The sequence below is a fragment of the Gymnoscopelus braueri genome, assembly GCF_963280865.1.
Source record: "Gymnoscopelus braueri genome assembly, chromosome: 1".
In the NCBI taxonomy this organism is placed as follows: domain Eukaryota; kingdom Metazoa; phylum Chordata; class Actinopteri; order Myctophiformes; family Myctophidae; genus Gymnoscopelus; species Gymnoscopelus braueri.
Window position 1 is genome coordinate 28,038,046 of NC_137603.1, and position 13,515 is coordinate 28,051,560.

General features: G+C 40.5%; 1 protein-coding gene across 2 annotated transcripts in view; it reads right to left on the reverse strand.

The window, feature by feature from the left end:
- Positions 1 to 13,515, reverse strand: part of galnt18b (UDP-N-acetyl-alpha-D-galactosamine:polypeptide N-acetylgalactosaminyltransferase 18b) — an 85,920-nt gene that overhangs the window by 8,325 nt on the left and 64,080 nt on the right. For both annotated transcript variants that reach the window (XM_080429542.1, XM_080429543.1), the window contains exons 7-9: positions 6,459 to 6,644; positions 4,834 to 4,971; positions 280 to 375 (exon numbers count right to left, since the gene is read on the reverse strand). In XM_080429542.1, coding sequence (XP_080285668.1) covers positions 280 to 375; positions 4,834 to 4,971; positions 6,459 to 6,644 — 420 coding nt within the window. The remainder of the gene's footprint in view (positions 1 to 279; positions 376 to 4,833; positions 4,972 to 6,458; positions 6,645 to 13,515) is intronic.

Sequence of the window (13,515 nt, forward strand, 5' to 3'; positions counted from 1 at the left end):
TAAATGGGTTTAAGCATATTTAATCTAATTAAATGGGCAAAACTTTAAAATGAGGATTGTTGCTATTAACAGAGACCCCTGCTTTTATATTCAATGCAGGTCTTAGGGTAATCAAATCACAAAGTAGACACGCATACAGTATATCAAAGTAGAATGCAACACAGTGGAACATTTCCCTGTGTAGAAAAGACTTGGAAGCAAACAAAGGAGTGATGTATTAATATTGGATGACATTGGAGGCAGTGACATGGCTTTGAGATGACGAAGGGGTGTTCTGACCTGGGGTGTCATCCCATGACAGAGATACAGGATGGGAACGTTGTCAGTGTCTGGTCCCTGGTCTAGACACAGGTCATTCTTCAGAGAATTCTTCAGCTGAAGGACAACCGCACGTACACACACACACACACACACACACACACACACGCACGCACACGCACGCACGCACACGCACACACGCACACGCACACGCACACGCACACGCACACGCACACGCACACGCACACACACACACACACACACACACACACACACACACACGCATCAGAGAGGACGGTTGTGTGTCACTTGTCTGCATATGCAGATTTATACAGGTTTCATCTTAAGTGTCACTTTAAAATGCATCTGTGGTGTCCACATTGAAATGAGACTGTGTATGCATGCAAACACATGCAAATTCTGTATATCATGCTGCATTACGATTTATCGCAAGTTCAGATTTCTGCACGGCAGTTTATATCAGAAAGTCGGTTGGTCCCTCCTTGTAAAATCGTATAGTGTAACAGTACATTTTTCTTTATAAGGCCATTTTGTGCTGCCTTCTTATTTATGTTCTCCACTGACTCCTAGACCTATTAGTGTTTTTAACCTTTCAATCCCATGGACAATTTATGTACGTTATTCCTCGAACTCGTACTTACTGTCTTTGGTGAAAGTGCTTTTAATGTTTTAGCATCCTCATTTTGGTGTGAGCTACAGAGTCATCTTGAAGTACATAAATTTAAAAGCATGGAAGATTATTAAATCAGAATTAAGGACTACTTGACCGCTGAATATTCCGTTATTGAACGCTAAATTAGTTTTTATTATTGTTTTTTTTTCCACTTACATTTTATAATTTCTTTCATGACACAACACAAGACATCACATAAGACAAACAAGTAGTAGACATCCAATATGTTGCCAGACATCATCTTATATGAAATGTTAATAGATGGTTAAAATCAGTTAATTGTTAATTCCCTTTCCAGTATCACATCCTCTAAAGATAGAGGGACTCCGTAAACCATGTGCCCTTTTCAACTCTTCAAAATGAGGAAATCATCTTAGACAACAGGCACCAAGGTAACATTTGGGGAGCAGACATCACGTGGCTGTTGCCATCAGTATTAATAGTTTTATTAGACAACAATTGACAGCAGACACCTGTTCCTGCTTGTTACTTATGCATACATGAGTATCTCAGCTATCCATTTTTGATAAGTCCCATTTCTCAGAACTCCTCGCAAGTTAAAAGTTTGCATCTCTCCTTCACCCTTCTCTCTCTCTCTCTCCCTCTCTCTATCTGTGTGTGTGTGTGTGTGTGTTTCTCTCTCTCTCCACCCTCTCTCTCTCTCCCTAGGTTACTCACGTGGACGGAAGGGCTCTCCATCTTTGTCTATTGAGAGACCACCAGGACTCCAAGCCAAAGAATCCAGAGACAACCCCTCTCACCCCAGACCACCCTGGCACACTAGCACATGGACTACTGTGTTGTACATTACTCAACCATGATTTATATTCAGTTATACATTTCCTATTTATGGACTGTAGACATAATGATACTGTACATATAATACTGTCTCATATTCACTGTTGATAGCCTCTGTACAGTATATCCTTTCATAGGAGATAGATTTATATTCATGCATATGTTCCCTGGTTATATATTGTACTTACAGTATATTTATTGATATAATATACATATGTTAATTCAGTCAGACCAAGCGCAGATATATAGTGCCAGACTCTAAGAAAATATCTCTCTCTACTCTTATCTGTACCTATCCTGTGTTTCATGCTCACTGCTGCTACGACATCTGAACTTTGCCATGGGGATCAATAAACATTTATCTTATCTTTTTTAACTAAACCAACCAACCATCTAACCTCAATTCCAAAAAGACCGACCAGCATAATGATCAGTTTTTCGGCCTAATGTGTACCATTGATCAGTTTTCCAGTCTAATATGTACCATTCATCAGTTTTCCAGTCTATTCTGTAATCCTTTGCTGAACATGGCTGCCATTCTACTGCTGTGCAATGAGGTCAAGGACTGCCATGATTGGCAAGCCCTAACATGATGATTGGCAATGCCTAACAAACAGAGTAATGAGGACAACAAAGTCTGAGAAATAATTTTAATAAGGCTGACCCATTTTCTCATCGCAACAACCCTTTCTAGATTTATAGGAGGAAACCAAGCATAAAATGAGGAGAGCGGAGCAGTGAGGCTGAGCCGTGGTTTGTTTGGCTGTGTATATACAGGCACAATGTAGATATAAAATTGTTTGGGAATAACATGAAGCAGCAAATTGTATATGCTGCTGATGTGTCCTGTTTTTGTGAAACAAATTAAAAGCTTCTCTCTTCAGCCTACTGTATCTTTTCTAACCTATTTAGTTGCACACCCTTTGAGACGGGGCGCTATATACAGTAAGTCTTATCAGACGTAGTGCTGACAAACAATACTATATATACACAAAGGAGCAATTCCAAGAACAATGTGTACACTACATTATCTTGCACAGCTTCCTTGCATAAATTGTGCGCTCGTAGATTGACATTGTATAGAGCAGAACTGCTATAGTTTACCATATAATACTGACTGCTATTTGCACTGTGTACTACCTTATTTAACTTATTTATCCTTATGCTGCATGAATGTATGTATATCTTCAGTCGCTAATTTATTAATCCATAATTCTTCTGTATATATATTTTTGTTGGCTGCAACATATAGACATACAGAATCCTACCTCAATAACCACGGAAGGTGCAATTTTAACCTCTATGTTGTGCATGTCCTCGATCCCAGGGAAGGTGCAATTCTAAATTGTATAATACCCTATATGGTCACTCAACCACACTAGGTTTTACACTTTATTAACTCATAATTTATTACTTACTCCTACTAGTATTATAACATATTATATAATATATCATTATATTTTGTATTATATTTTGTAATATAGGTGGAGTGTTTTTATTTTGTATTCAAGTCATATTCACACATTTTTCGAGTGCACTCCAACTTATCGCAAGGGCAGACTTATGTATAACCAGTGGCAGGTGTTCTGTCTGATGCCAGAGTCACAGCTGCAATCTTTTTAAAAATGTTTTCATATTTTGTCAAGCATTAGCATACCGGCACTCAAGCATCTTACAGAGAGAGGGAACAGATTGAATACACCAAGAGCCCGAAATGCCCTCGGAGAGCATCCTTCTGTAAAATTATCTAAAATATTCCTACTGTAACAGCAGCCATCAGAACAATAAAATCAAATAAGAGAAACACAGTGATGATAACAATTTTCATATGGTTTGGCCCTTCTCTGCCTGCTGCTGAGATGAATTATTCACTTAAGTCCTATACAGTATACTTCAGCATACGATGAATAGCAAAAGTAGACCATCTACAGGCTTCCAACGTGTCGAATCACAATTTCACTACTGTTGAAAATGTTTGACATGATGACATGGCCAAAATATAGGGACGCCAGGTTGAAAGCGATTAATGGTGAAGGGTTAGCTTATGACTAGACCTGTCACAATTATTACATCATCATTATCACCTAAACGCAATTATGTTAAAATTGGGTGCTGGAAGGGCCGGCCAGAGCAACTTTTCTATGCTGCCTGCATCACCTCTCCATTAAAAAACCCAATCATCGGCTCTAGTGGTATTGCAGATCTGTTCATTTCTGTTATTTTATTTGAAAGTATAGTTATTAAACCATTAAAGTCGGCCATAACAGCCCTGACGAAAAATGATAGTCATAGTTTGTATTTTAAAACAAAATGGCAGACGCCAGGGAGTTAAATATGACATTTCTTTGTGCACCGTATTTAAAGTTATACAGTGCAGGTCCACAAATAACGATTTTTAGCAGCCTCTGCTGGTCATTACCGTCACTGCAGGCCGTTAGTTTATTCCTCTGTTACCCAGAATTCCATTTGTTTTCACCGGAAGACGGAAGCGTTTCAAAAAGCGTTCTTTTAATTGTTTTATACGATCTATGGATCGTTTCTCTTAGCCAGTGGAGCTTTAGTTACCGTGAGCTGTGTTTTCTTTTTCTGTTGTTTTTCGATGTTCAAATCATACAATCTCTTAAAATCAGCGTGAGTTTCCCTTTTGTTATTAGCATGGTAGTTCCTGGCCAAACAGGAAACCGGTGCGGTAGTTCCTGGCCAAACAGGAAACCATTTCCTTTTCCGTTTTCCGGCCGGGTGACGTCATTTTCGCGGGAAAGGCTCACCGAGCCACCTTTTCAATAAAAATTATAATAGAAAAGGCTTTCGGGGGTGAAATTCATGGAGTGGGTGTTGTGAAACATTTGCCACTCACAAAAGATATACAATTTAACTTTAGTTTTGTTGAAAAAGTTACCTAGTATTACTTTAAGTAATTTGCCATATCTGCCCTGGGAAACTTTTGTTTTACGGAGCCTAAAAGCCAAACAGAAACGTACTTTATTATTCATGATGTTCCAATGTTCAATGCCAAAAAACACAATTGGATCGTTAATCGCAATTATTTAGTAAAATGTCATGATTGTGACAGCCATACTTACGACTCCATATGCAATGGTGTCAGTGTACATCCTCATCTCAGGGTAGATGTTCACCAGGTACCACCGGAACGTCTTACAATGCAGCCTCTTCCTCAGTGCCTTCCTGTCAGACACATCTCCAATATCTATCCCTGAGTCCTGCACGCGCACACGCACACGCACACGCACACACACACACACACACACACACACACACACACACACACACACACAGTACAGAAATCAGATTAACTGTGGTTTGTGGAGAAAGGAATCCGATAAGCCACAACAAGCTTTCCTTGTGATAGCACAAGCCATTGAAGAATACTGTGCAACCATTTACACAGTGTCTTGCACATTGTGTATTGTGTACCGTTAGCACGTAGCTAACCCTTAACAGGCTTTTTCCCTGACCTGACTTTAACACCATCTGTCACTGGCTCTCGCTCTTCACACAGCCAACGTGACGCTCCGGAGCAGCCTTCTGTTGCAGTCTGACCTTACTTGTTTACTTGCATTCATTTTGAAATTATTTTAATTGCTGCTTGCTCTTGCGAATGTGAATGCGAAATTTTACCTGATAGTTTTGGTGTCAAAAGACAAAGTGGCAAATTTAGAGGAACTGCAGTACTATTAAGTGACTAATTATTGTTTATTGAACAAAAAAGCAACAGCTATGCTTTTAAATAAAAGGGGCTGATGTTAAAACAGTGAATTCCTGTAACTAAAGCTGGAGCAAAATCCTATCCTTTTTGAGAACAGACAAAGAATGCCTTATTATTGACAAAAGGACTTAGATGTATGTGCTCATCCATTCATACAGTAGCAAGAATTTACATATTGACAGATATTATGCAGAACATGGAAATAAACAAAGGAACAGTAAGCCTTTGCCAAATGCAATATTTAACATGAGATTAGTTACTCTCGTTGTTTATTTTTACCGGTGCAAAGTAATCCAATATCTCTCATAACAATACCCATATGCCCAGATTACAGTGGGATAATAACCTTTTTATCATTCTTGCTGTAAAAATAGAATCTCAGTCTATATAAACACAGCGAGTAACAATAATATCATTCAGTTATGTAATGAAACAGGGCAATACTCTGGCAGACAACTCTAGAATTGTGAATTGTTGGAGCTATCACTGTGTTTTAGTTATTTCACCTCTCATGGGCCCCTGTAAATTACAGCAAGAGTGAACTTTATTGTTTTAATCATCTACTTATGAGCTGCTTAATAACTACTCTCATAAGGCTGATGCAACAACTTCATAAAAGTTGAATTAAAGTTATTCCACAAAGTAATAATTTATTGATATTCATAAATCAAATGAAGCAAAAATAATAAATGTTCTGATTGAATGGAAGACATCTGGTTGCTCTTAATCCTGCCAACAACAAAATTAGACGCATATGCAAAGCAATGTGGATAATTTGAATAGAACATACTGTATATTTTCTGAGAGCAGGGTCAAATACATTTTCAGTTTTAAGTTTCATGTACCGTATATTGATAAGTACCTCTGGGTGTAGCTTCTTATCACTGCCACGTTTTTTCTACTTATCTACAGTATCTTATCTGATCTACAGTAGCTACTTGGTAAGAAAGCAATGTCCTGATGTAAGGCTACACCACTCACCTCCAGAGGTATGTTCCAGGCCATGTAAACATGGCTTTTGAACTCATCCATCCAGACTTCAGCAACTCTTAGGGCATTCCGCCGCACGTGAGAAGTTAGGTCGTCTGTGTAAGGTTTATGGGCACGCTCTATATGAGCGACCCTGGCACAGGGCAGGACCTCAACACTGCCCCCACACTGCCACACCTAGCCTTTCAAATAGAGATGAACATCAAAAGAGATGGTTAAGGGTAAAAAAGTTAAAAGAAAAAAGAACCATGTGATCCCTTGATCTTAACAGATTTTTTTTATACTGCTCAGAAATTCTTTCACATTTCACATTTCACAGTTTCAGTTTCACAGTTCACATTTAGCGGCAAGGCAATGGGGGCATTACACAAAACATTCCTTAATATTTATTCCTTTTATGAAGTTTCAATGTCAATGATTTCATCAACTTTCAATGTCAATGCTTTCATCAATTTTCAATGTGGGGATTTTTTGTTTAAAAAAGAAAGATGGAGAACTGTTTTGTTTACTGCTAAATGTCATCATCTTTATTCTCCTTCAACGAAAAAAATATCTATTAAAAAAAATCAATGGCAATGCTTTTATCAACTTTCTTCCAGCTCAATTTGTTTATGTATTTTTTTATTGACAGAAAAAAAGTGCCAAGTTCTCCCTGGCTTTATTTTCAATATGCCATCCTCAAAAATGCTGAGTAGTTCAAACAGTTTTGAGATAATTGGGGCATCCCAGAAGACTCAGAAACTGGTTGAGGGATGCTGAGGTGGACACCTTGACCTCAGTGCTCCCACTACAACAGCCGCAGTGCTGACTAAACATCACAATCATACAGTCTTTAGGATGTTTCTGCAAATATCAGAATATCTGGTACAGCCAATGAAGGCAACATCAGGACAAGAAATCCTGCAGTATGAGCCCAGTTTCATATTGCCTATCAAGTTAATTCAGAGCAGAATTCAGTCTTATATGCCATTTTTTTATTCTGTCCAGATTTCAGTAACCACAAAGTAACTATCTAATATGAATATGATGATAATAACAAAAGAACTGCATGTCCTCAAACATGAGTTCAACCAGAAAAATTAAATAAATCGAAGAAATTATGAAATTGTATTAATTTATTATTATTTAACATTGTAATTAGGGGATACTCCCTTAACTGCCCATAATAATAATGATAGTACATTAAACAATCCAACAGCACCAATGAACATACAATAATAACAAGGACATATGGCCACAGACAGCTATTTGCTGGTTGGACCAAGCTCTGTGTCTATAAGAGCCTATGAAATGCCACATACGTATGATGTCTGGCCAGCAGAGAAAAGCAATAAAACATAATTGTACAAAACACCCTTGATTTTGAAGGTCCTGGTTGAGCCTAATTGGACATGGAAAATCAAGAGCTACCACACTGAACCCAAACACTTTATTCGCTACAGACAGGCTAATAAACCTTTTTTGTCCTCATTTGTTCATTTGTTGTATCTCACCATTGGCAAGCAGGTAAGATATATTTCCAGCCCTGCTGATGGGAGAACCATGGTTTGCAGAAAATCTCAAACACATGCACTCATCATAACACATGTCAACGCAGCAAGCTGGCACTGGTGATATGATGAAATGGAATGTGTTTTTTATGGGACACATAAGGCCCCTTGATCAAGGTATGAGAAATGTTTGAATATCTTAATATCATTGGCAGTCCAGGTGCATTCCTTCCTTTCAGCAGCGTAACCAACTGTGAATGGAGTTTTTCTTTTTGCATCATTCCACACAGCTAGAGTTGTGCAGGAATGGTTCCATGAACATGACAGTGAGATCAATTCCCGGTCTCATCTGAATTCATCTGGGCATCTGTGGGATAAACTGTAATCAGGTGCTCAAAGTAGAGTTCCACTAACAGGCAAAAATACACCTAAAATGCAAAGAAAAAAAAGGAAAAAAATAACCTATTATGCAGTGGAAGAAACCAATAACTTAGTTGTAACTCCGTTGTCAAGTATATTGATAGTTTAAATTACTTCCAGGTTCAACGCACACGCCTGTGCATGTGAACTCAGCTTGTGTTGAACCCAAAATGCCAGGCGCATTCCTTGCTTGTGCATGAGAAGGTTTGCACTACAAGTGATTTAAAAAGTAAAATATTCAATACAAATATAAATATTCAATATAAATATACATATTCAAAGTTGTGAAGTAATGAGGATACGATACACTTGGGATTATACTATGAGAGCTGTGTTGGAGTTCATAAGCAGATGTTCAATACTAGGTTCGGTGTGCGTATAGTTGTGCAGTTGTTAATCATGAACCCCTATTTTTCTTCCAGTTCATCAAGTATTCTCTTTGTTTTTGGATTCTTCATTCACTGTGAAGGCGACACAAACAAAAAATCTCCATGAATTCAATGCTTCTCGAGGTGAGTAATTGATAGAAAATAAAGTATTTTTTAGGGCTTAAAGGACCATTTCAACTATCTTCTATCTCATTATCATGTGGTACCATTTTCGTCTATTCGGCCTGTGTCTCAGAGGAGGACTGTGAACTGTTCAGAAACCCGCCTAAACCCGTAAACTTTTTTCCGCTTTCATTATTGTGGGTATTTTGTTAGCTGAGCACCCACAGCCAAGGAAGGCACACAGAGGAAGCACACCTGCTCCAGCTTTAAATCTCAGACTTCCCTTTCCTTGGCTACATCCACCAGCTCTGGCTGCGGATCCCAAGGCGTTACCAGGCCAGCAGATGTAATCCTCCACCTGGTCCTTAGTCCGCCCCGTGGCCTCCTTAGGGCTGGGCATACCAGGAAAACCTCCATAGGGAGGTGACCAGCAGGCATCCTTACTAGATGCCCGAACCACCTCAACTGGCTCCTTTCTACACAAAGGGGCAGCAGCTCTACTCCGAGTCTCTCCCGAATGAATGAGCTTAAGGGAGATACATATACCATGCAGGCCTGCCTATCCACGTTCTTTCGGTCATGACCCACATTTCATGACCATAGTTGTGAGTAGGCACGAAGACACATCTAGAGCTTTGCCTTCTGGCTCAGCTCTCTTTTCGTCACAATGGTGCGGTGCAGTGAATGTGATACCGCTCCTGCTGCTCCGATTCTCCAGCTGATCTACCCCTCACTCGTGAACAAGACCCTGAGCTACTTGGGACTCCTTCATCTGGTGTATGGATTCCTGCTACCAACCATGGCCTAAGATTTAGAGCTGCTGATCCTCATACCAGCCGCTTCACACTCGGCTGTGAACCGATGTAGTAGGAGCTGGAGGTCACGGGCCAATGATGCCATCAGGACCACATCATCTGTGAAAAGCAATCCTCAGCCCACCGAACTGTAAATCCTCTCCTCCACGACTGTGCCTCGAAATCCTGTCCATGAATATCACAAACAGGATAGGTGACAATGCAGAGCCCTGGCAGAGGACAACCCCCTTGGAGAATGAGTCTGACTTACTGCCGTGCCAAGATAACAGACACAGTTCTCGCTTTGAGCATACAGAGATGGCCCTCTGTAGGCCCCTCCTCATCCCATACTTCGGCAGCACTTTCCACAGTATCTCCCGGTAGTGATGGATAATAACAAAGTACATTATTTACTTGAGTACTAGGCCTATACTTAAGTAAATTGTTTGAGTATCTGTACCATTTTTGGATACTTATAACTTTCAAATATTGTACTTTGGCTCACAACGCGTCCATCCTAACTTCACATAGTAACTGTAATAATGTTACCCAACGGAAAGATAATCGATTATATTTGTTGATCACGAAAGTAACCATACTGCGTCATTAATAAATGTGTGACCCCCGACATTGGTTGTCTGTGTCTCAAACGTGACAAAACACATTTATTCAGTGACACAGGCTGTTAAAGGAGAGATCCGGCCATTTTAAGTGTTATCTTTGATGTGTCGCTAATCACTCACCAACATTGAAAGGGACGTTGAGTTATTCCAGAGAGTCCCCTGTCGTCCAGTCTGGCGACCCCCTCCGTTGGCATAATGGGAGCCTGTGTAAGAGTGAAAATCGTCTATTATAACCGATGTTTCTTTTTTTTTCTACCACTCATCGTGGAGTCTCATGATACTCAAACATGTGCTGAATGTCGCGCACGAGCTACCGTTCGTGCAGAACGAGATGACGCTGGTTGCTTGTTTCTCTCACAGAACCTGGCGTCTTACACAGGCTCCCATTATGCCAACGGAGGGGGTCGCCAGACTGGACGACAGGGGACTCTCTGGAATAACTCAACGTCCCTTTCAATGTTGGTGAGTGATTAGCGACACATCAAAGATAACACTTAAAATGGCCGGATCTCTCCTTTAAAGGTAGCCACTAGCCAGAGATGAAGTCCAGCAGACAGAGTAGAACCTCTTCTCTTTCAAGTAAAAGTAGACATAAAAAAACTAGTAACTAAGAAACTAGTAACTAAAGCTGTCAAAAAATAATTGTCATGGTAAAGTCCCTGCCCACCACCACGGAGGTTGTGGGTTCAAATCCACCGTGGTGCATCCGGCTTTGTCTGGCGTCTATGCGAACACAATTGGCCCTTGTTAAGGGAGGGAAGCCGGGTGGGGAGGGTGATATTGGTCATTGCACGTACTCCTACAGGCTTGTACTCCTACAGGCTGGGGCGGCACTTGTCAGCAGGGAGTGTTGGGCGGGAGGAGTAGTCCTCCCGGTGGGGGCTCCTCACTGGCAGGTGAGTCAGTAGGATACAGCAGCAGTGACTACACAGAAATGTGCGTGGGGAGGAATTAGTTGGCATAACGACTAAATTGGGGAGCAAAAGAGGGTTAAAAATAAATTGGCTACTCTAAATAAAAATAATAATAATAATTGTAGTTGAGTAAAAAGTACAACATTTGCCTCTGAGATGTAGTGGCGTAATAAAAATATCAAGAAATGGAAAAACCCAAGTAAAGTAAAAGAAACCTTTAAATTGTACTTAAGTAAATGTACGTAGTTACTACACCACTGCTGACACTGAGTGTGAGGTTTCAGATAAGGGATGTGAGATATCAGTGGTGCGGTAATGACTGTCTCAAGAGACAACCCTTTTAATGGCACTGACTGCACTGTAAAATCCCAAGTCATACATAACCCTGAGAGTGTACAAATGGACCTGAAAGGGTCCAGTTACTAACACTCAGGAGTTTACTGTGTACTGTATCCAAAGCCACTGCAAGGATTAGTGCCTGTAAGGGCCCATGGAAAGCCACATAATGAGGTCTTTAATAAATTCTGTCCAGCAAAGGAAAATAAAACAAACAACTACACACACACACACAGACACACACACACACACACACACACACACACACACACACACACACACACACACACACACACACACACACACACACACACACACACACACACACACACACACACACACACACACACGCACACACACACATGCACATGCACACGCACACGCACACATGCACACACACACAATATCTGATATACCTTTGATTTTTGAATGTCCCCATTGTGTATTAATTAGAGTTGGAAAAACAGGAGCTATCCAACATCTACAGCGGGTAAAGAGCATTGTCTCATGTGGGCTCAAGCATTGCTGTGTGTAAAGGTCATTACACACCTTGGGGTGTTTTTTGTGTGCAATTAATTCACACCAAAATGTATTTTTTTCAAAATGTTGTTTGTGCCACGAGTACATCCACACAGAATGCAAATATTGCACAGGGATAACGTGTACACATTTACCCCGAATAAAGGCATCAACTTTACGAATGAGGCATAAACTATATGAATAGTTTTGATGCGAAATACTATATTTTGTATAATGTGTAAAGACATTTAGGGTCGTATTATAAATAACTAGAAAAAGTGCTCCTCGGAGCACAGGTCTCCGCCAGGTCAGGTACGTTATTCTGGCCTCCTGGTGGCGCTATAATAGGCCAATGTGAAAAGGGTGCCAACCGTGCCATTTATTCTTGCATTGACACTGCATTCATGATTTGAGGCATTTTGTTCCAAAAATGTGTTTTGCTAAATTAGACCTGCTGGTGGCGCTATAACAGGCCAATGTGAGAAGGGTGGCATTTCTTCCTCGGCCTAGTGGGAATGTGCGTGTGAAATTTCACGGAAATCCCAAGCTGTGTGTATACTTTGAGGCTTTTTGTTCAAAACGGACCAATCCTGCAAACTTTGGAAGCCAACCTTAGGCAATGAGGATGGAATATGGGAAATCGGACAGATCCGTGTTGATCACATGACTATAGTGATACTGTGTACCGATTTGCATGACGTTTTTTTGTAAAATTTGTAGGAGTAATATAAAAAAATGGGTTTTGCACAAATCGGCCTCCTGGTGGCGCTATAACAGGCCCATGTGAAATATTTGGGGCAGAGGTTCTGAATTGGCATCCAAGGAGTGTGTGTGCACAGTTTCGGAGCGACCTGGCCAACGGTGCCGGAGATTAGCTGGTGACAGACGGACACACACACACACGGACGGACGGACGGACAAGGGGTAAAACATACTCTCTCGCCATGCCTTCGGCCTGGCGGAGACAACTAGTCACACTGAGGTTTGCATTGTTGGAGTGGTTGAATTGGCACTAGAAATGATCGTCATTGTTTTGAATCTCAGAGATAACACAACTATTACAGTATATAATATGTATATGAAGGAACAACCTTTTTTAATAAGCAGTATGCTTGTGATTCACTGTGATTTACTGGAAATTTCTGTGAATCAAAACTTTTCTGCTTTCATCTTTGTGCACTGCTTTAGAAGATCTCCTAGCCTGCAGCGCATCCTTTCCTGTCTTCCCATAGGCCAACTGGTTTAGAAATAACTCATTATTTCCCAATGCATTCATTCCAAATCTCTGTGGTATTTACGAATGATAAACCAATCACATCAAAGCACTGAGCTTTTGGTGAGGCAACACTCAGTCAATACTATTGCTTCTTCCACTGCTGCCCAGAGCACAGATTTAAGGCTGAGCTGGCATCTGGCATGAAGACTATATTTTGCACTTGCTCTCTGCCAAGAAAAGAGAAT